Raw genomic sequence first — 25,327 nt, 5'->3', positions numbered from 1 at the left:
CACTGCTGAACACATGCTGCCACATATAAAAATATAAACTCACAGAGTCTATCAGAGCAGAAGAAACCTGTAAAATATATTTGCTAACTTACTACAAGGTAACATTATATCTTGAAAGATACCAGTTCTGTAGCATAAAGCAGTTTCTGCAAAACTTTCATTTTCCTCTGGTGAGTATGAGTTCCTGCATGGTGACAGCTAGTTCAGTATTGCCCATGCCCTCACTGGTGAAAGACATTTCAAATAGCTTGACATAGCAGTCAAGGCCTCCACTGAACATAACTCCAGGAGTGCAAATAAATGGAAGCAATATTCTAACCAGTATACACTACTCTTACAAATCCATTTTCACACTCATTACCTTCAAGTGACTACTCCAACACACTGAATTTGGGTACAGTCAGTCACAGTAATAACACACATAAAACCAAAATTCGTGGTTCATCACCTATATCTGAACACTATATTTAACTATCTTACTAAGCACCAGAACTACTTGTCAGGCAAGAAATCTGAAAGAAACATATAACTCAGAAATGTGATGTAATTTAACTCAGCACCACTAGTGAAAAACAAGGACACCATAAAATATTACTGATAAAACTAATTGCTATGAAAAGAACCTGCCTAGAATATGTGATATTCCTGTGATGTATCCCTCTCCATTTCTGACATCAAAGTCCAGTCATTTCACCTGTGATACACATGTAAAGCAGAGACTCTCCAGACTAAACTCCCTGCCTATATCCTGTCACTTTGCTCATTCAGTAATTAGTTGCTCATAGCTCTATATTTAGTCTCCTTAAACAATTTTTGTATGGACTGAATTAACAACTGTGCCAAGATTTTAATTCCACAGATAATTCAACAGGTAAAAATTACAGTTACATGATGTCAAACCACTGAATACAAGGCAAGTCAAACAGCCTGAAAGTCTGCAGTTTTAAATACTGAATGATGACACACACGGTACAAAACTGAACAGCACTACTCTGGAGACACCAATTTAAAAGCAGTTTTACTGAAATTTTCCACTCCAGTTAGTAGGAAAGACACTTGTTTCTAGAAATGCAAACATTGCACCACCAAATCTAGGTATTTCACTGCTTTAACATCTGATTTCATAACATCAAGATGAACTGATTCTCAATTTTCAAGTGAAAACTGTGGAAGTTAGCAGGTTAAACAAAGAAGTTAACAAAAAAAAAAAAAAAAAAAAAAAAAAGAGGCAGAGACCCTAAAAGTGAATGTTTCTGTTTCTTGCTATCTTCTACCTACAGACACCTCAGCACCATGCTTCAAGCTCTTTGATCTTATTATTAGTAGAGGACAAAGTATTTGTATTCTCAGAAAAATGTGGGAATTTAATACAATTTCTTCCTAAACACCTAACGTAAGCTTCCAAGTCTTTAAATATGAAATCTTTAAATGCTGAAATCAGTAAGTATTTACATTCATTACCTCAACTGCAATCTTTCTGCTTAAAGCACTACTTTCCCTTAAGAGCAGTGTCCAGTTTTTTTAAAATGCATGCTTCTGTAGGAAAAAAAAAGTCAACAAAATACTACCACCTGGTACGTCCAGATGAAAAAGCAGACAATTCTACTGAGAAAGGGAATACATTAGGAACAAGTATGCCTCCTTGGCAAGCACAATAAAAATGAGGACATACTGTTTTTCTTACAGCAATGTTCTCAGAGGCCATTGTGCCAGGTGAGTGTCCTTAACTTGCACTTTAATTTGTGTAAGATACCATGATTCAAGAACTCCTCTTGATTTGATTTCTAGTAAGAAGTTGCTGCAGCACAGTGCAGAGATGAGGCCTCAGCTGTCACTAGCCAGTGACAGGTTGTTGCCTGAAACAGGAAAGTACATTGCTGTATATTCATCAAGTTTACTTCTTCTCGCCTCTCAAATTGTTTCACTCCAAACAAAGCTTCAGGGCCATTTTTCTCAGTGTACAAGACTACCTTGATGAACATGTACATGCTGTGCTGAGTTCATGATGGAAGCCTGCAGCACCACATTTCTATGGACAGAGCAGACTGGAAATCCAGACATTCCTTTGCAAAGGCAACTTACACCCAGCTCTGTGGAACCAAAAAAAGCTCAACACAGTTTCACTTACAAGTTTAGATTAAGCTGATAAATAAGATTATATCCCATAAAGTTCCTGCTTTTACAGCCTGCTGTACAATAGGGAATGCACGGAAAAAACAGACCCTGAAGCAACATTCTTCCAGCATTACCATCGGAAGAGGTTTCAGTATTTTAGTTCACCCCTCAAAGTGCTCCAGCTCTGACAGCTCCAACCCACACCAGAGCCTGAGGTGGATCACAGGATCCACATCTGTTGCTACTCAGCTGAGGGCAGAAATGGACCAACCGGATAAATTCAGACTTAAAACCAGTATTTTTGAATTTGAGAGGACGAGGACCTCAGGATACAACCAATTAAGGACAGCACACTACTCAGAGAGGAATATATCATAAAATGCTGCTGTATGTAGCACAGAAATAGGCTTTCAGAAAATTTGGTCTAAAGCAACTGACACCCAAAGCACCACTTCATGAACAGAAACAAGTTCACATATGTGCTAGGAGCAGAAACCAGCTGTAAATCCTGCTACTGATGGAAACAGAAGCAGTGGTTTTCCCAGAAGTGCTCAGGATACTGTACCTATTAAAAATTAGGGTCATAAATGTCTGATAGAAGAAAAACTACAATCAAGTTCACTGACACAAAACATGAGATGGGAATTATGCACTACAATCACAGAATAGTGATTCTGTTTTGCCCTTGAAAAGATCAACACGGAAAAGCATTTTAAAACCTGCAGTCCATAACTATAATTGTCTTGCTAAAAATAAGACTTTGAATTTAAGTAAAAATTAAATACATGAAAGGAAAGATTATCAAGTCCCCAAATATTTTCTATTTCATATTTTCACATTCTTAAGAGTCTCAAAAGACCTCTCCTCAATACTTCACATTCATGATTTTGATCCCCACTCATGCCCAAACAGTGAGGGCACAAATTTCAGATGCACTAGTAATGAAAAAGTAGTTACCTTTCAAGGAGGATGGGAGTACATAGTACAATATTAAGCTTGCCAAATGAATAATGCAAACAGGAATAGAATCTTAAAACACAAGACCTCAATTATTCTCTTGAAGGAAATGAGTAAACCTAAGGTTATACTTCAGAAGTGTCTATTACTGACAGACTATAGCAAGCTCAACAATCGGGAATCTCTTGCAATATTCCCCAGGCACATCTGGAAATGTACAAAATATATCCACTGCAATTTACTGCTCACTGTAATATGTTGCAAGCCTTCTGGAAAAACTATTACTGCATGGATGAAAGACAACAGAGTCAACATTTAATACAACAAAAAACTTGAAAGCAGCCAGATTAACAGAGGTCTATTTGTCTCAAGACTGACATAATTCCTAAAGTAAGTATAACCGTATTTTACATTCATAAAAATCCTCCTTGGCAAGAAAACAGATAATGGATTTAAAATAAAATAAAATAATTATTAAAAAAACCCAACTAAGCAAAAAAAAAAAACAAAAAAAAACCCCTTAAAACAGACTGTAACAGATCTCCATGCCTGACATTTACAGCATTTTGAATCCATAGAGAAAGCCACAACCTTCTCCGAGAGCTTTGTGTAGCATGGGGAGGTCAGGGTACAAAGATGAAACATTTATCTTAGTAGTAATAAGCAGTTTTTTGTTGGTTTTGTAGCCTTCTTTGTTTTTACTTGCATAAGACTTGGTGTTTAAGCAACAGTTGCAGACTCTATCAACCTGTTGTAGTAGTAGTACTGTTGGCCCCTTCTAAAATCTCCATTTCTGTGTCAGGAATCCCTTATGCAACTCAGGAAGGACCTCATTGAGCCACAGAACTTCTGGCTGAAAAGCTGCTCAGCAGCCTTAGGGTAAGGTCCAATGACTCCATCCCTTTACAGAAACAGGGATGGGCTCAAGCAAGACACTCTGATCAGCAGCAACACAACACTTGGGGCTCAAACACAAAACAAACTGTGATTGCTAAGTGTGATTTTACAGTTTGGCCTTGACACGCTGTGTGAATGGAAAACCGTAATCTGGGATACAGCAAGTGACAGAAACATGCATTAAGAACTGAACCCTCTTCTCAGTATTACTCAGCTACATGAAGAACAAGCAGCCAGCTTAAGCTGGATAAGCAACATTCGAAGTCTAAGGAGATCTGAATTTCAGTGAAGAACAAATTTTACCTGGGGGTGAAAAGATGTGCGTGTGCAATACTAAAATCAAAATCTGACAAAGCTTAACTGTAAACACAGGTAAAAGATTGCATAATTATAATTTATGTAACTCCTGCAGAAATTTAAGGGAAAAAAACGACCTTTACCCTTCTTCTGTTTCAGGGCTGCTACAACAGTGCAATTTGATCTCAAGACTACAGTCCTGAGGTATTTAATTACCCTATCAACACCACTAAATGCTCTGGCATCATAGCCCCTCTCTCAGCCTTTGCCGACTGACAGCATCAGCAAGTCTCACTAATTTTAAATTCAACTTTGTCACAGGATTTCCTCCTTACTAGGTCAATGTTCTTTTAATACTAGTAGAAGGGTGGGTGGGAATCAAAAAAAAAAAAAAAAAAAAAATACAGAAGGTAAGGAGGCCTTCTCTGATCTTTACAGCTCACTCACCTCTGGTATTTTAATATAGTTTTTACACAATTCTGGCACACCTCATTGCTACCCAAAAATGCCAATAAAAAATTATTATAAAGAAGAGACACCACCAAAATTTTTCCCTACAAGTATTGGTGATGAAGAAAGGAACAATCTTCATCTTTTTTATCTGCTGCAGTGAACTGAGAAATCAAATCATCATGTATCATTTTTTCCCTCATTTGTAAAGCTGAATGCTTAGTATTCACTCTCCTATAGAAGTATTAACTAGCTCTTCTCATTACACAACTTTCTACAGTAGCGCAGTCGAAGTGGTGGCAATGGCAAAATAGTGTTTGTAGCCAGACAATTTGTCAAATCCAATCCAAAAGGAAGTTGGCAGAATGTTGCATATTAAACCTGTTTTAATTTTTATTACATGCAAAGTTTTAGAGGAGTGGGAAGAAAACCTACAGATTTAATACTTTAGATAAAATATTCCATAAATTTCTACTCCCCTGACATGTAATAATTATCCATGTAAACATCCCCATAATGCAAAGAACTTCAGAGAAGGAAAACCTTATTAGATGTGACTTTTAAGTAGCACTAGGCTAAGTAGAATACTGTCTTATGAATGTTGTCTTATTAAAAAAAGATAACTACAAGACCTCTAGCCTGGACAAACTGTATTTCCCCCATTTCCAACACATGTTTGCATACATGTTTCACCAGCATTCTCTGCTAAGAGAGCTGCCAGGTTTGCATGCAGGGTCTCTGCCACCTCAAGGCCCCAGAAGGGAAGAACAAGCACACCATTACTGTCATCTTCCATGTCCCCTTGGCAGCTACAATTCACAAAGGACTGTGGCCATTAAGGCAATCTAGGACCCATGAAGACAAGTCAAATATATTATCCTGTGTCTTCCTGCTACCCTTAACAGTGTAGGTAAAAAGCTGCCTCCTACACACCAACCTGAACAGCTCTCAGCCAGTCCAAAGAGAGGCCATTTGTTTGCCCACTACTTTTTAGAAAGTGAATCTTCATACACTCTCTTGCTAATGCAGAGCTCTTTTACTTCACATTGAAAGATACAAGCTAATTTATTGCAAGATTATCTGAATAGGAGTATCTTTTTTCTTTTCAGGAGTTTTCTTATAAAAACACCATAACCAAGGGGAAGGTAAACAATGGAGCATTTCTCCTCTCCCAAGCAAAAGTCAAAACAACAGAAACATGAACTCAATTTTCTTATCCATATGTATAAATCAGTGACTCTCAAGATCTGTTTGTTTCTCTGAGCTTTGCACATTTGGGAAGAACTGATCTTTCCCAGGCAACCTAAAAAAAAAAAAAAAAAAAAAGTAATGGACAAACAAGCAAGGTAAGCAGAGAAGTCACTCCAGGAACAAAAAATCCACCTCTTCAATAGAACAGAGATAGAAAGCTTGCCACCAGCATCATCTTCCAAAAGATAAGCTACAAGAAAAAATATTTTATCTTTTTTAAGATGCAAATTTTCACACTGAAGTTGCTTAATTCCATGAAGCCCAAACTTCATAGGATATGTGCAGTACTCCTAAACCTTTACATTGCAAATAAACCATAAATTATGCCACAAAGGGCACTATATAATAATGGAGGCATACCAGCGACCAGCTGAGCAGAGTTCACACATCTAACACACCCGTAAGTGGCTTTACCATCAGAGTATACAAACACTCATCCTAGTATTTTACTATTCAGTTAAATCAGAAGGCAATACAACCACCGCCAGGTTAAACAAGACTAAGACTACTACTGCTTTGGAGATATATGCCTGAAAGTTGGCTAAGACACTTGGCAAAGAATTCAGTGAAGTATTCCATAAAGCATTCCACAGGAATTGTAAAAAAGAGAAGAGTTAATAGGATCTTGTATTGCTATCAATACTAAAGAAATCCAACCCTTAACCTTAAATATTTTGGCAATCCACATTTTTAAATGTATTTTATTTCAAGAAAACACTAAGGGACATGCCCTTAGGGATGAGAAAAATATATCCAGCGATGAGCAGGCTAGTACAGAAGCTGTGGATCAGAATCTGTAACAGCCCCAGTCCAAAGCATCACACATGAGGGGCAGGACAGCCAATTTCCTCTGAGTAGGATTACACTCAGTTCAGTCACAATGTGAGCATACATCACACTGCCACTGAACCAGAAAAGTTCCTTCAGTTTTATGTACTAATGGGAAACAAACTCAAACCATCAATCTAGAAAAGTACTAAGCATTCCTACAGAATCGCCAGAAATGCACAGAGAACAAATATCCAATTTTTTTCATCTGAAGTCTAAATATACACTAACATTCCTATTCAATAATTTTTCACATGAAGGTACACATGAAAATCTCAGTCACACACTTTTTGAAGCTGAAACTTATGGGTTAGATTCTAAGTTTGTCAAACAGGATTTTGGGGTTTTTTTTAGGTTGGTTGATTTCTGCAGGGGGAGGAGGGTGTTTTTTTCCTTGTTATTTTTGTTTGGTAATTGAATTATCAACTCTGAACAAACAGAAACACTATAAACAGGAAGCATCTCTACAAAGGCCTGTTAGTGAAATCAACTAAGAGACTTCCTCCACCCAAGAGGTGGCCTCCAGAGGCAGAAAATACCTCAGACACCAACCTGACCTTTGCTCACCGCTGCCTCCTGGCTCATATGAGGAATGTGTAAAGTTACAAAATGCTTCACAGCAGGTTGGGCACTTCTACTGCTCCACAGATAAATGTGGTGAGGTTGAGACTAGATGATCTTTAAGCTCTATTCCAACTCCTTAACATCCTATGATTCTGTGATCTTGGAAAATACAGTCACAGAAAATTTGACCTGAAACCCCACATCCAAGAAGGAAGATGAGTAAACAAAGGAGAAGAAAGTAAAGCAGATCTTGCACTCAAGTCATCCATGAATACTGAAAAGTGCTGCTGGGGGTAGCCAGAGTCAGAATTTACTTGAAAAATTACCAATCAGCACTTAAAAATACTTTTCTCTAATTACACACAGATTTTCTTTATTTTGGAATAGAGGCTATCATTTTGGCTTGTGACAACTCCAGTGTTAAAGCTTTGCTTAGCTGATGATATCTAATGTACAACATCTGAAAACAAAGACAAAAGCTATAGTCTCAGTGCAAAGGTCTTTTTCTAGTATCTAACCTATAACACCTTTTGGTCCTGGGAAGGCAGGAAAGAACAAACATCACTGACATCACTCATATCTGTCTACTTAATTTTCAGGTTTTTTTTTTTTAATGTGAAAATTGATTAAATTACTAGCTTAGCAAGGTGAAGGAGGATTAAAAATTCAAATATGGCCAGCATGAAGTAAGTTACCACAAGCCCCAAAGCGAACATTTAATTTGGGAAACCTAGCTTGATGTGCTATAGCCACCACCTTTTCTTGCCTATATAATCGATAGAACTTCCAGTTTACCACTATGGACATACAAGCCATGTTGGCTCAATCCAAGGCATTACATGTAAAATAATACTACTGGAACACTAACAGACTCCCTTTCTCACCACCATGCAGAAGATAGCTTCAAAAGTCCTTGAGCACAAAATCACTTTGCTAAATCTTCCCCCGAAGTAGAAAATGAGAGAGTACTGCGGGCCCAAAGTCTGACAAACACAGTGAGCTTTCAGCAGCAAAGCTGCCCATGTCCTTCACCTATTGCACTTGTGTGCCCCAAGTTACCACTTTACAAAGCAGACATTATAATCCACTTTATTAAATCTTATGAATACAGAACAGGTAAGACAATTGGGCGGAAACTACTGGTATCTTATTTTTTTGTCAGTTGTCTTTCAGCAGCTCTGCACTGCTTTTTAAGTACAAACGTTTTAAGAGATGAACTTCATTTCATCTCTCAAACATGCTACTAATTAGAAGGCAGTCACTATCCAAGTGATTACCTAGCAAACCCTGCTGTTTAGTAAGGAAGAATGGGCTAGGTGGACTATATACTGCCTTCAGGCACCAACATTTGTGAAACATGTTCAAAAGCCTGCATCTCCTGATAATTTTATTTAATCTCCTCTCTCTCAGAATTTCAGAGCTCAGTTGTTCAAATGAGCATCTTCAGTCTTCTGTTATTCAATTAAAAGAAGAGATGAGAAAGTAGCTCTGGAAATTTGTTTCTAGAAATTTGAGAAACTGAATTTAGTAAGCAAGTATATGAGGAGTTGTAACATAACAGAAAAATACAGGAACACTAAACATTAGAGACGTGAAGACCAGAGCCCTAGAAATAGAGTAATTAATAGACAACAATAGTTCCTTCAGTATTTCATTCTGAGGATTTGCAACAAGATGACGAGCAACATAAAACCCAAAGTATTACTAAGGAAGTTATACCTTTCTCAAGTATTACCTTGAGAAAATGAGGAAGCACATGGTGTTTAAACAACACATTATTGTAATAATTTTGCAATATTGTATTTCTTCAACTAGAGTATATAACAATTTCTCAGTTAAAATAATTCAACTGTACATCTGAAGTGTTAAGTGCATTAAGAAAATGCAATTTTCTATACTTTCTACACTTAATCAAACTCTAAATATAACAAAGGGTCATTTACTGCATGAAATCCTAGTTTATTCTACTGACATTAGCTGAATGCTTGTTATACTTGTAAAAGATAAACAAACCAGGAAGCCAAAACAGTTCAGTTTCTTTAAATTATTTTAACACTACATACCTTTATAGTCTTAGTTTGGAGTCTCAATCCATTCAGGGTATTGATAGCTTTTTCAGCATCCTTGGGGTCAACATAGTTCACAAAACCATAACCCAAGCTCTGACCTTATTAAAAAGACAAAAGTCACCATTAGTACTGCAGTCACGCAATGAATAGCTAACTATTTAAAACCTACAGACTCATGCTGAGCAAACATTGCTTATATTGAAGAAAAGAATCCTACCCAAAGAACAAAACTGCCAAGGGTCACAATATCTAATTTTTCTACTAACATTGGTATATTTCAAGTAGCTTCCTCTGTTCTTGTGTTCAACACAGAAATTGCCACATCCAGTTTAATGCAAGACTTAAAAATTCATAAGCAGAGTAGGTTCAGAAGTGTATTATGAACTGTTAAGATACTACAGGATGTGCAGAAGCACCAACTTTAAATGGACATCAGGAATCCACTACTCACTAGTAAACTTTTTTATTGAACCTAAGAAGTATATTGGCAAAATTCTAGACTACTGCTTGAAAATGAAGTACACTTAAAGTCACTCACTGTCAGAATTTGAGCCAAATTAACAGCCAAAAAAATTTACAATGTTATTCATACATTACACAGAGACTTTCAGTAACAAGGAGATTAAAGGTTTGTTTTGTTCCAATATTCAAAACAGGTACAAGTACCAGATCAAGGACTCGGTATCAACCAAAGATGCAGTATTATTTCCAGGTTTCTTTAGTGCTGGAAATTCAGATGACAGATGGACATAAAGCCTTTTAAAATTAGTTCTTATCTCTGAACAGCCCCTTTCTAGGCATCAATCTTCCTAAGCACTTATTAAACATTTGAGTTTAGCAGTCATCATCTTTGACAAATTCAAAATCTACAGTATACTATCCCTAACTAGCATCCTACTTTAGAAGTACTTTTAGTGGGTAAGAATGCAAAGAGGTGGAAGATTTTAACATAGTCAATAGATATACTTAGCAAGAATACTATCCCTTATTAGCACAAATCTTTCCAGAAACACTCCCATACTCTGAGGTGGTTTGCTGGTTTGAGGTTTTTGGGGTTTTTAAGACACCAAAACAAGATAAAATTTGTCAACAAGCCATAGGGAAGCATCCAAAATATCTAATTCACAAAGTGCTAGTTAGAATGATTTGATTAGCTTGGGTACAGAATAACACAAAAGGATAAACAACATTACATAAAGCACAAATTGCTTATTCATTTTTAGTCCAGAAAAGATATAATGGAGCTCATGCTGTATCAAATTTTTGTTATGGTATCTATACAGATACCAGATGCATTTAATAGTGTGTAATGCAAAGAAAACAACAGGAAATTTTTCACTTAAGTGAATACCATGAGAAAGTTTACTAACTAGCCCATCATCATTGGTATTCACAATTTTGTACCTATTACGCCTATCATGGCACCAGAGGTCAGAGGACTCCACCACCTCATTCCCCAAAGCTGCTGCCTTTCTCTCAAGTCTCCTCCTCAAAACGCCTCAGGCAAACATAAATTATCTAGATGGATCCATGAACAAGTTAATACACGCTTTAACAGAGTCCAAACCCCAACAAGATAGAAGACTGAACACCTGCTCTAGAGAACCCTGCTCTGAACCGGAGGTTAGACTCCATGAGTGATCTTCACGCCTCCAGACTCAGCAGTTTGACATGTTTCTGTAACAAACCACATGGAATACCAAAAGCATTTCTGCTGTATTCATTGTCAGCTCTACCTAGATATTGCTAAGTTTCTAACCCTAGAAGCCTTTTTACTTATTATCTTGATTGCAGTAGAGCAATTTCTACACCTGCCACCTCCATCACTCCCACTCTGTCTGCAGAAACTCTTCCCAACAGTATCTCCAAAAAAGAGGAATCTCTCTTCTTGTGCATGACTCATTTCAGTTTTATCTCCTAATACATAAATGCTGATTTCAGCTGTTATCAACATCCTGAGGAGCCCTTTTAAATTACAACCTTAAAGGATGTTAAAATCTCTAAGAGAAAAATCTATTTCATGCAGGACATTTCCAATCCAACACTCGTTCATTCCAGATCTAACAGAAAAAGATGGGAAGAAATTGTTTCTCCTATCCCTCTCTATTATGCTTTTCATATAAAGAACACCCAGACTACTGCAGACAAAGCTTACCCAGCTGTTATAAAGGATTCAATTCATGACCATTCTTCTGGAGACACTCTATTAGTTAAACTTGATAAATATTAGTACAACAGCCTAGAAAGGTGCACCAAAATCCCAGTAATTTATTCGTAATAAGTCTGAAATAATTTATTCAATTTTATTATATGATTTTACAATTAAAGAAAAGCTTTCACCATGAGAGAAGCAGAACACTGAAACAGGCAACCAGAGGGGTTGTAAAGTCTCCATTCATGGAGATACTCAAGAGTCTGAAAGGACATGTCCTGAGCCACCTGCTAAAAGAAAATCTGCTGGAGAAACAGGAAATTACTAGATTATCTCCAGAAGTTATCACCTTCAGTGACTCTGTAAATGAGATTATACTTACTCCAGTTTGTTTTACTTAGATTATAATCTAAAATTCAAAAGTGTTCTCCAAAGTCCTTATTTATTTAGAAAGTTTAAGAAAATGTGTAACTTCTTAGGCATTAAATTTATGCCTGAAGATCAGTGGTATAATTAGACATTAACAATAACTGAGAGTCAAAAATTTCCTTCATAGCACAAAGATAAATGTTGACTTTAAACAAGCGATGCAATTAATTGTAAATCAACCCAGATTTCTGGAATCAGTGTTTTAGGAACCTCAAACTCTTACATCTTCCAGCTTATATTAACCGCTTGTTAAGTGCTTCGTCAGCTCATAGATGGATGGCTGAGTTCCAGAAAATTCAGACAAGCATTTAAGAAAACACAGTAGAAGCATCTCTCAGATCTCATTCCAAGCTATGTCTGATATGTGGTGCAGAAGTACAAAACAGGCTACAAGGAAGAACTGAGGTTCTAAGTCCTAAGTGAAAATAATTCAGTCCAAAGTCATTCAAGTACTACTACAGTTGTACAAGCTAAAGAGATGTCTCATCTTACTGTGGATTTTATAAAGAGACACTACCACATCCACCATGCACAAGTATTACTCCAATAAAATTAGAGGCAACTGGCCAAGGTAACTCAAAGTAGTTTTCCTGTGCAGTTTTTCCTCATTCCTCAATGTCTAAACATTGCTTTCCAGACAAAACAAGGAAAAGCTAAACTTACACTGAATCAGCCACCACTTAGGATATTCAAGAGGAACTTCATTATTTAATGAATGTATTGACTATCTGTATTGCCTGAAGGACTGAACTGAGCAATGAGAGAACTGGACTCTTCCATACAGAACTCCATTTGCCAAGACAGTGTCCTGCAGAACACACATTTGTCTCTAAGACTAGTAACACGCTTAAAAAAAGATTGTGTCTGGGTCTGCAAAAAGCTGACAGAAAAAAAGGTAAATCTTGTACTAGCTAAACAATCCTCAGACTTACATGTGTATCCCCAAGAGCTGCTTAGTCTCCTACTAAGCTAGGGTCAGATCCAGTAGGCTCTCACCTTAGCTTTCTGTTTCCAATTTTTGATTAATGACGCTGTCTGAAAAAACTCATATCTCTACAAGCTAGCTGTCCTGGTGCTCTGTCTGATATTATATGTTTAGGTATTTTGAAGAACCAGTTTTGCTTTTTGAGGGTCTTCAAAATTAAAGCCTACTCAGCCTTAAAACAGACAAGAGACTTCTTGTGCCATTACCTCTGTACTTCATAACTCAGGTCTACAAGTAATATTAAATTTAGATTATCCTAAATAAAGGAGTGTCAAGAGTTTCTTATTTAACTATCAGTTGAGCTTCATCTCCTGGACAGTCTGTGTAGCTGCTCTGCAAAACTGTTAAGATGTTTCTGCAAAACTCCTACGAGATTTTATGCTTTTGGCACTACAAATATTATACAACATGGTGCAGGAAAATCCCAAGAGTTAGTCAGATGATCGGTAAGTCACTGAATTAGGAAAAGTAAAAATTATTAAATGATCTGGAAGGAATGAGGACAAACTGGGAAAAGCAGTCTGACTTGACTTTTTCTTAAAAAAATCTGAAAAACCAAAAGCCACACAGTTGAAGTAGTGTATCTCACAATCCTGTAAGACAGCAAAGAAGTTGGAACAAAAGCTATGATTTCAAAGCTTGCATTGGAAGTTTACAATTATTAATTGTAAGTTATGATTTATGTAACTGACACTTGTAACAAAGTAAAATTCAAGCACAAGTGGCAAAAAATACTTTCAGTTAGGCGTCTCTTTGAACCTAGACATGCTATATCCATTAGTGACTGACAAATATTCAGCCTCTGTGGCCTACAAGGAAAAGTGCAGAAAATACTATGCTAATCACTTTATAGGGGAAAAGGTTCCATTTTTATTTCAAGTTTTTCAGCTTCATAAATATGACTTGGTTAACATGTATGATGATGAAAATTAAACAGCAATTAATCAGATAATGCCAAGTTGCTTTTTGGCACTACAGTCAATATATGGAATGGACTTTGAGAGGGGAAGGGCAGGCAAAAGGGTACGTCAAACAATTTAATTCCAATTAGTCCAATCAGACTGCTCAAGAGACAGATTGAGCATCCACCTGTACACTAGAAAAGCATAAATGAAGTAGTGTGCCATTAAAAAACAAGTAATGAACATACTATTTCAGTATTTAGGAGGGGAAAGAAGACTTCATAGGCACCTATCACCAAAAGGTAAAAAAAGTTTCAAGTTGAAATCAGTAAGAAGGAAATCATAGCTGTGGTAACAGTGCTCCTGCATTGACTACAGTGCTTTGAAAGATGACTTTTTTGGCTTCAAAAATACACAGGCTAATTCACAATACTTATCAGAGAAGAGCCACAAATAAACTCATTGTATCCTACCCAAGTTGTTTCAAAACTTTTTCCTATAAACTATAAATAATGCACACAGCTGTTAAAGTACAAAAAAATCCTCTGCTGTCCCATATTCTGAACAAAGACACTATCCAGAGAGAAAAGGGGTCATGTAAAGTAGATGTGATAGAGGTGACACTTATCCATTTTTAATGTTTTACTTCTAAAGGTAGAAGCAACATTCCTTGAAGAAGGATAGAACCCTCTCTGAAAGCTAAATAATTAAATCTGGCCAGGGATTTCAAGGCAAACAAGAAAAGTATCTAGATAGAAAGTTGGTGAAAGAAAAGGTAAGGAAAACGTGGGCCCTCTCTGGAACAGGAAGATGACCTGGTTATCAGGGATATAGAAAAGTCGGAGGGATACTGAACAACTTTTCTTTCCTCAGTCTTCACCAGCAAGTGGTCCAGCTACACTGCCCAAGTCACAGAGGTAAAGAAGGAACTGGGACAGTGAAGAACCACTTAGTATGCAAAAGCATCAGGTTCAAAACCATCTAAGGAACCTCAAGATGCTGAAGTCCATAAGATCAGGTCAGATACATCCATGGGTTCCTAAGGCAGCTGGCAGATTAAATGGCTAAACCCCTACCCATCACATTTAAGAAGCTGTGGCAGTCTGATGAAGTTCCCACTAACTGGAAAAGTGGAAAAACAACCTCAATTTTCAAAAAGGGAAATAAATAAAGTAAGGGAACTACACTCTTGTCAGTCTCATCTCTGGGCATGAGACTGAAGCAGATGATCCAATAATGGTAAGGCACAAAGAAAAGAGAGGTGACAACAGCCCAGCATGATTTCACCAAGGGTAAATTGTACCAGACAAATTTGGTGGCCTTCTGCAATAGGTTTGCAGTGTTGGTGGATGAGGGAAGAGTGGCTGATGTCATCTTCCCACAGCTGTGCAAATCATTTGATACTGTCCCACATAACATTCTTGTCTGTAAGTTGGAGAAACATGGATCCAGTGGTGGCTAAGTAATCGGCTGGATGTTCACACTGGTGACATTTTACAAGAGCATGCAGTGATAGGACAAGGGAGAATGGCTTTAAACTGAAAGAGGAAAGATTTAGATCAGGTATAACAAAGAAATGCTTTACTGTGTGTATGGTGAGATACCAAAACAGGTTGCCCAGAGAAACCGTGGATGCCTCATCCCTAGAAAAGTTCAAAGCTATATTCTGGATGGGTCTTTCAAAAAGAGCTGCAGTCAATGACTCAAAGTCCCAGAGGACAGCAAGGACAAGTGGCAAGTAGTGTTTCTATGGGGTCAGTACTGGGACTGGCCCTGTTTCACTCTGTCACCAACATGGACAATGGGAGCAAGGCACCCTCAGCAAGTCTGCTGACAACACTGAGCTGCATGGTACCATCGATACACTTGAGGGAAGAGAAGCCACTCAGAGGTATCTGGAGAGCTTGAAAAGTGCATACATCTGTGAGGACCTCATGAAATTCAACAAGGCCAAGTGCAAGATCCTGGACCTGGGTTGGGGCAATCGCAACAACAAACACAAGGTGGGCAGAGAACAGAGTAAGTACAGCCCTACCAAAGAGGAGGAGGGATGCCAGTGGGTGAGAGTCAGGCATCACCCAGCCATGAGCACTCCCAGCCCAGAAAGCCAAACATGTCCTCAGCTGCATCCACAGCACCATGGGCAGCAGGGGAGGGGGGAGATTCTGCAGCATCTCTCCTGTGAGGATGGGCTAAAAAAATAGGTTTGCTGTGAAAAGAAGCCTCCCGAGAGATCTCACAGCAGCTTCCGGTACCTAAAAGGAGCCTAAAAGCAAGCTGGAAAGTGACATTTTTACAAGAGCATGCAGTGATAGCACAAGGGAGAATGGCTTTAAACTGAAAGAGGAAAGATTTAGATCAGGTATAACAAAGAAATGCTTTACTGTGAGTATGGTGAGATACCAAAACAGGTTGCCCAGAGAAACCGTGGATGCCTCATCCCTAGAAAAGTTCAAAGCTAGATTCTGGATGGGTCTTTCAATAATCTGTTCTACTAAGGGAAGGTGTCCCTGTTTAAGGAAGGAGGATTAGAACTATATGATCTTTCAAGTTCCCTTCCAAAACAATTTTATGTTTCTAAGAGTTCAGTTATCTGAATTTCATCTTATTTCATTTTGCATAAAAGTGTTCAACAGCTATGCACTACACATTAAGACTTGAAAGGTAGATGAATACTTTTAATCTAACAGTATTTAAATAAGCCCTTTCAAGAGAGGTAGAACCCCACATAAATGCACAGTGAATTTACTGCTGCCTTTTCAGTAGTCCTGCAACATTTTATAGCACCTGTGAAGAACAGAAATAGCTTTCTGCCTAACACCATGATTAGACAACACTGATTAAAACAGTTTTATTTCATGACTGATTATAGCATCTTGGTATTCTACTAGGCCTTCTCTGAATGTTTTTTGGGCAGAAATTTCAACAGGTTTGACCCTAGACATTTCTGGCTGATACAAAGCCTGGTCCTGATGTCTCCTGCTGTCCAGCTGTGCACTGAACATGTGGCATCATGATCTTCCTTTCCAAAGAGCTGCTGCTGAAGATAATTTTCCTATACACATATGCGAGAAACTTGTATTCCCCGACAGAATTTACACTTCTTTCTAACTTCTTTCCTTGAGCATACAGATGGTACCTTTCTTCCCTGCAACACTGCTCCATTAGTATGCAGTGGCATTATTACCAGATAACTAACAGGTGCTGAAAGGATCTGAAAGTGCAACTTCAGCACTAGAAGAGCTTCCACTGCTGCACTTCTTCCCACAGCCAAGAACTTGCATCATTTCAACACACACTTGCTACTCGCATGAACTGGAAACAGCTTTTCACAATGCAGCACTGTTCTGGAAGTCTGGGACACCCACCACATGAGGGAGTCCTTGGCTGCTGTTTCCCCTTAGAGCTATGGAATACCTAGTGAAAGGGCTGAGCAAGCCAACTTTTGGAACCAAATGTTGAATACATTACCAGAGCTCCTTATAATCCTGCATCCTGTCTAGAAATCCTCAATATTCCTGTAATGTCTGAAGGTCAAGCAAAATCAATAATTAACAGTATCAGGTAGTATTTTTTCCTACAAAAAACAGTCAAGGCAAGTTCTATAATCCATCAAGCTCTCAAAACCTTTTCAGAATGTACTGATCAAGTAAGACTGAATGAGTTCTATGCAATGTACTGGTTCATTTTAAGGAGCAAGAAGGGCTGTTGTTTCTAAGTTCTCAATAACAGATAAAAGTAATGTACGAAAAGCAGCCCAACTAACTGAATCTATTAATGCTACATTGTGGAAGAGAAAACCCCAAACTGTCATAAGTGACCATCCAGACAGGCATATCAAACAGAGAAAAACAAAAAACCCTAAAACATTTACAACCTCATTAATAATACATCTTCAAAATAATACACACCACTATGGCATAAAACAATTTTCATGGTCTAATACAAAAACTAAGCACAGACTAATCATACTGTAGAAAATCTGAAGTCTGACTAGCAAGTCACATTCATACATTTCCACAGGACAAACAGAAATTGCTAAGTGATAAGCACACATTTAAAAAATGAGATTTTTCTACAATATTCACCATGCCATCATTTCAGATGTATCAGACTTCTGCAAAAAAGATCTTATTGCAAAAGACTAAGTTATAGGATTATAACCATTAAGAACTTCAATATCACAGAAGAAGAAATAGTACCAAAAAAAAAAATCTACCTTGGAAAAAAACTCCAAATGGGACATATTATTTGCATCAATATTACAGTAAGGCTTATGAATCTGAGGTTAATAAAGTCTAGGAATTGAAAGTCATGGTGTACAAATCTACAGAAAGAGAACTCATAGGAATTTCAGAAGATTGAGATATTATTTCTTTTTACGATCCAACTTCAGCTACATACACTGCCTTCAGTGCTTAACACCTCTAAAAAAGGTCATCCAGATGTTGACTGAAAAAAGAAAAGTCTTTTTTCTAGTAAACAGAAACGTATTGTTTGCTATTTTACAAGCATTGTTTTCAATACACTAAACTGTGTTTAAAGCCATAAGCTTCTGTCTCCGCATATCAAGTTAATTCAGATCCACTGAACTACTGTAAGAACAAGCCAGCTTCATGTTTTTGTCATCAGGACCAAATCAAATTCACAGAAACTTGACATTAGGTTTTATTCTGCCTTTCATCACTCCAAAGGTTGTACATGCTGGTGGAAGAAAGTTGTTAAGAAACATCCATGACAATATATGAAGACCACATATAAAGTTCACATTAGAATTCATCTCATGGACTCATGTAGTTTCTGCAAGTCTCCTAAAATTTCAGAGTGAAGATGTACTCCAATACCACTACACAAAAGCAGAAGTGTCACTACAGAAAACCCACAGGATTATGTAAAGATCAACCTAAAAGCTGCAAGTAGTAGTCTATGTTGTCCTGAAAGCAAGCCAATGTGGCCACAGAAAAGGTAATACTACTAGACTCCAGCCCAACTTCAGAAGCATGAAAAATTTAACCCCATTTCAGATACAGAATTAAGAAAAATTCAACCCTTTTGTCTGTGTAGATTTGCAACTTAAGAGACTGGAATGCTCTATAATATGCTAGAGTGATCCTGCAGAGTGACAATCCCACAGATGACTTGTGAGGCAAGATATTTAGCCAGTACCAGCTCTTTTACAAAAAAGTTGCCTCATCTTTTAAAATCACTACTGTCATCTGTGATTAATGCCACAGAGACTACCACAGTATTTTCTTGACACTGAATAAGGCTAGGAGCACACACGCAAGACATACAACTCAATGCAGCACTGTATCTGAAACTCCCTACATGACTGTGGCCTAGGCAAGAAGGGCTAAATGAATAACAACAACCTCTCTATTTACTATTAATGTAAGTTACTGCTCAAGTTCCAAACTATATTTTGGTTTGCATTAAGCCTTGAACTGAATTTTAAAAGCAGCTTAGCAATCATTGAGCAATTCTTAATTTAAATGCTGTTTGCTTATAGTTCCAGCAGATGGATTCTATTTAGTGAACACACACAACTCATACATCAATGAGGAGGCAAGGCCGGACAGCTCGTAAGAAAACACCTGTAAACTATGATTGCTACTAGATTTCAGTATTTGATACTTCAGTGCCTTTCTCCCAAACCATTTCTCAGCTATCGTTCTAAATCTGAATAATGCAAATTGAAGAATGAATGAAAAGGACCAAACACTGATCAAAGTACTTGACAGCATATCCTGCCACACAGTAAGCCAGGTTCAGCTCTTCATTAATTTGGTGCCATCCTCCTGCCTTATAGCTTATAGTTCTTCACATGTGAGGAACACCATCATCATCTAGCGCTTCATCAAGACAAGCTTGTTGTTGCTGGATACCAAAGTGATGGTGCAACTCTGCTTCTTCCCTGCAGCATGAGAAAATTCGTGGTGGGGGGGGTACCATGGATGCTATGCATTATATGAACCTGACAAAAGATGTTCAGCAATACAGAAAAGACATCAGCTGGAGGATATTAAAAGACATCCACCATATTCAAATAAAAAAAATCTTAACACAAGAAAGTGTGGTTGAAAGCAGGGACTGCATGGAAAGGTACATGCTGTTGCATAAACAAAAGAAACAGCAAATGCTTATGGACGCTACAGGAGGAGGAACACTGAGAATTATGCCCATTACTGTCTTGGATTCAAACATAACCAGCAACAGCCACAAACTACTCAAAATAATAAAGATGGATCTACACAGTCAGACTCTTACAAACTAGCTTGTCATATTAGAAGGGGATGACCCTTACCACTCTAAGGTGAAAGAATACCATGGAATTTGCCAAACCAAACACTTTTCTGAAAGTTAGCTATACCCTTTAATTTTTACCATTAATAGCAGTAACAATGCCAGGCATCACAGCTTTGCCTTTTGCAAATAGTTTACTCCTTGTCAGGAATATAACCAGCAGTGCTCAATATTCTGTCTCATTGTATCCACCTAGTCACCTTAAATAAGGAAATGGATGCAAAGCACTTTGTTCTACTCTGGGGTGTTTCAAAATCTGTGGTAATGTGCTCACCCAAGTGAAAAACTGGCACAGCACTTTGTTGTGGTTTAAACCCAGATGGCAACCAAGAACACACAGTCACAACTAAAAACACTCCCCCTCACATTCCAGGGGAAAAAGGAAGAAGAATTAAAAAAAAAAAAAAAAAAAAAGCGCCTTCCAATGAAGACCAGTTTGGTAACTGAAAAAAAGGAACACATAATACTACTAATAAAAGGAAATAAAAAAAGGAGAATAATCCCAAGGAAAACAAGTGATAGACAAAAAAGTCTGCTTGTCTTTCAGTGGCTTACACCAAATCCTGTCCCTGAACCGTAAGCAGCCCCATTTCAGGTAACTCCCCAGTTTATTGACTATTTGGGCATGAGGTTCTATGGTGTGGAATACATCACTGGCCAGTTCACACCCCCTGACATGAACTCCCACACCTGCACACTGGTAGAGCACAAAACACTCAACAGTCCTCAACTCAGGGTAAACACTGCTCAACAGCAGCCAAACCATCAGTGTGATACCAACATTATTTTCCTACTGATTCCAAAGCACAGCACTGAATCTATTGCTGAGAATAAAGGAATTCTCTCCCAGCAAAAACCAGGACATACCTGACGGTAAATTCTTTCCCCAAACTTCACAGAAATACATGCTACTTTGGAATGGTTAATTTGCTTTGGCTTTTATCCAGGTTTTTACCTGCTACTTAATCTCAGAGTTTTGAAAGACATCCTGCAATGTGCCATGATCCTAAGTTTGAAAAATATTCCCTTGCTCTAGGAATTTTTTTCACAGTTAATTTCCAATATTACTTTCTTGTAAAAAAACATGCTTATTTTTTGCTGTTTTTTTCTGGTCGTTACTAATACATGCAAACTTGTAAAGAATGATAAATTGTCCTCAAAACATAATTTCTTTCCCTAGTGAAGGTCTTAACTGTCAACTCAAAAAATATGTCCCTGAAAGTGTCCAAGGGCAACACTTTCTCAGTTTTAACAGCTATAATTAACAAACAAGTAATCTGCAATACTAAGTAGCTGAAAAAAACATTTCTCTTTGCAGTTGCTAAATTAACATAGAAAAAAAAACATGCTGAGGAAAGTTAAGTTTTCATTATTTGAAACTGAAGTACGTCCCCACAACAATTAATTCTTACATGAATACAGTAAAATTCTTTCCTAAGTAAGCTTTTCTAGTTTAGAAGGTGGTGCAGAAGAGTGGGGAACTGAAATAATCAATGCATCTTATGTTAGATGCAATTTTTCATAACCATCGTGCAGCATTATTAGGCTCCAAGCACATTTCAAAAAGAGCTTTGGTTTAACATGCACAAAGCCACAGCTACCAGAAAGACTACAGAAAACCTTATCTACAACAGATCCACAAATTCAGAAGACAGGAAAGAATTCACACTACAAATCCCCTTCTGTTTTAGTAAATTCTGCTAAATTCCTCAAATAAGCAAAGGAAGAAACAAAGTAATTGCAACAGGTCAACAGTGCAGAAATTCTGAAGATAATACAGCTGTGTTCTTGATAACTGTGGTAATTAGTAGATTTATAAAAAAAAAATAAAGGAATACTAAAATGAAATACAAGATCTGAGCCCTCTCAGTTATTTTCTCTTTACTGTGGATTAAAGTATTAGGTCAATAAAACCACAGGATTGCATAGTTTGCTTCTGTGACATTCCACAGTTTTCTATTTCCACTCTGACTTGACATACTCCAGGAAGAAAAATTCCATAGAGAATACTAAAATAAGCCCTTTTCTGCAGTTGTACACAGAAAACCACACACAATGGCAGTCTTGCAAATTTTCACAGTAAGAGCTGCCAGTTGAAATACCATGATAAAAGAAAATAAAAATACGTGTATTTAATAGAAAATAAACACACGCAGCTAGGAAGTTCCTTGCATATATTTTAAGGTCTTGCCTCTATAACACAATATACTAGCTGCTTCAATACATAATGGACCAATCATGAACCTGTTAGGGCTATCTGCAGCTTGAAGTCTTACTACATACCACTCAGCATGTGGAGGCTGAGAGGAAGAATCTACTTTCTGTAGAGATTTTCAGGTCCTTACAATCCACATGACATCCTTGGAGTGAAAGAGCTTCAGGGCATCAGTTACATCACTACCCAAACTGAGGCAAAGATCGCTGAAACCTTCCTTGTTATAAATACTAATCTCACAAAGGGAGGTAGTTTGTTACTATGGAAAGCAGTTATGCTGTAAAAACTTCAGGTTACGAGAAGTCTCTCTCACACACTAGCTTCCACTAGAATCAGCATTTATTCCAACAGTTCCCAGGCCTGGGATCACTAGGATGTAACAGCTACATATACCTACATACACATATGAAAGAGTAAACCATGCAAGATACACCAAACTGGCAGCTGCGACTCCCACTGTGGAATCAGAGAGCACTACCTCAGCCAAAAGCACACAAGACAGTCCACATCATTACAGAGCAATGCCAGTTTGCAAACCACAATGCTTTCACAGGCTTCTTGTAAGTTTTGGCAACCAACAAAAGTGAATGGTAATCTGTTTGCAGAGAAGTGCAAGATAATGTATATTGTAATTATCTCCATCAAAAAGCACTGTGTTTACTGCAAAGCAGAGCGATTTAGCAATCTGCAAGGTCCCTAATTATATTTGGTCATATAAAAAGAGTTAAATTGTTAAATTTTTTAAAAAGTTCTTGCTTATGCTATATATTGAGATCAAGTCATTAATTCAGGTTAATATATAAATTAATAATAATTTTTAAAACAGCTTGTTTCCACGAGGTTAGCAATATGAGTGAATCCCTGGCAGGTTCAGTCAAACAGGTCTTTTCTACCTTTTACTTGTAAAAACAGCTCCTATGAACTTCTGAAAGGTCAAAACAGCATTGTGTCTACGTAACAGTGAAAATCATATGGAAGTACAAAGTTAAGAAGTGTCTTGAGTAACAAAAGGTGAAACAACTTCCTTCATCCTCACCTGTATACATGACTCATTTCCAGAAGACGTGTGCAATAAATTATGCAGTTTACTATGGAAAGGTTACAGCAAATGCTGCTAAATACTTTTTAGTAACATTAAATAGGAATCAAAAGCGTGAAACGCCACAGAATTGCCTGGGTTGCAAGAAACCTTACAGATCATTTAATTACAAGCCCTCAGAAAATTTAAAATGTTAGCTGTGCTCTGGATCCACATCTAAATTTACTTGAAACTTAACTCTTTCAGGATTAAGCCTGCAGGATGGTACTTCAAGCACCCAAGCTAGCTAAGTCAATGCTCTTCTGCTGCACTTTCCTCCAGCAAGCACACCAAGTTCAAAATCACTTGATTAACTTTGCACTGTAACTCACTGATTCCCTAGGCCACACCAGAAACAACATTTTAACATCTGCAAACTTGAAAATTTAGAAGGTGATTTTAAGATCAACCCTCCCTTTCTCCAGAAGATCTATGCTTCAAGTCTTGCACAAGATGCTCCAGAGAACAGCCACCACACAAATTCATAACTTATACATAAATTCATATAAATAGTAATCCCCCTCCAATCCCATCTGGTTTCTATTCTTAATTTCATATTTTAGTCAAGTTTTGCACAATACATTCTACTGGCAAGACAGTTTTCCAGGCAGCATCTTTTATCCACAACCCTGCCTTAATCAGAAATTGTTAGACTGACAAAAACCTCATTTCAGCACACCACTTAGAAACAGCTAGCAAGTACCCCTTTGTATCACAGAATCAACACACCATAAAAGAACAGGCAGCTTCAACAAGTTCCTCCTTTAGCTGCCAAATTCCTCTACCAGCCAAGTGCACAAAACCTTGCAAGAACATCTGATGCATTAGAGTGATACAAGACTACAAACATCAAACATATTGGGAGTAAAGGCTAACAAGGAAAAGGAGCTGGGGACTTTTATAAAAATAGCAAGCCTCTCTCGAAACATGACCAGGTCGTTGTGCTCTGTTCACTCATGTGGTCTTCTCTGTATTGGGCACTCATACTGTACAAGCAAGTACCTGAAATTCCAGATTTCATTTGCCCTGTCGTGCTCAAGAATTTCTTTTTTTGTCATGGGAATGCTTAAAACTTTCTACACCATAAAACGTAACTTTGAACACTAAGACCCTCCACAGATATGCCATACTGTCTTCTCCTGCTTCCTCTGGGACAAAAAAAGGAAAACCAGCTTTGTAGGACTCACCTGCTTTGCCTCCTACCTTATCTTTAAGGCAGTAAGTAGCCTCAAATTAAAGCACAATCATTATTTTCACCATCTTCCTGTAAGGTTAGTTTAGATGCCTTAAAATAAGTATTCAAATAAGGGAAGATTTAGAGTTGAAGAGAAAGCTAAGATAGCTCAGAGCAACAGTGACAAGAGACTTGAAAGAAACTGGCAGTCCAGGCTCAATTGAGATCACTTTCAAAGTCAGGAGTTTTAGATATGCAGTAGCACTGACAAGGCATAAGGTTTCCAGCAGCTCTGCCCTTGTGAGACACTAACATTTACAATGTTATGATAGGAGGAGTGAATACTACAGAGCTTAACAAGTTTCTGATGTTCTAGATTCAAGCAGCCAGTCAGATAACACAATTCATACTGCTTCCACTGAGGATACAAATAGGTTTTCCCTTGATTACCAAAAGACTGCTGTACAAGTCAAAGCAAGTGTAAGAGCCATCTCAGAGATCCATGTTTCAGTCATGCTCTGCTGAAACAAGCCACTTACCCCTCAGAAAAGAAAATCCTTCTCCAAGTCATGGCCTCAGCTATTTTGGCAGACTGCAATTGTGACAGATGCTTTCTCTGACTCTGCACTAGAGGAGACTGAGCACTCCACAATCAAGGATC

At 37.7% G+C, this 25,327-nt stretch overlaps 1 protein-coding gene across 10 annotated transcripts in view; it reads right to left on the bottom strand.

Moving 5' to 3' along the window:
- Positions 1-25,327, bottom strand: part of ELAVL2 (ELAV like RNA binding protein 2) — a 107,260-nt gene that overhangs the window by 12,415 nt on the left and 69,518 nt on the right. For all 10 annotated transcript variants that reach the window (XM_079330798.1, XM_079330804.1, XM_079330803.1 and 7 more), the window contains one exon: positions 9,423-9,526. In XM_079330798.1, coding sequence (XP_079186924.1) covers positions 9,423-9,526 — 104 coding nt within the window. The remainder of the gene's footprint in view (positions 1-9,422; positions 9,527-25,327) is intronic.

This window comes from Erithacus rubecula (assembly GCF_903797595.1).
Source record: "Erithacus rubecula genome assembly, contig: SUPER_Z_unloc_1, whole genome shotgun sequence".
Classification (NCBI taxonomy): Eukaryota; Metazoa; Chordata; class Aves; order Passeriformes; family Muscicapidae; genus Erithacus; species Erithacus rubecula.
This window is presented reverse-complemented; position numbering and strand designations above follow the sequence as displayed.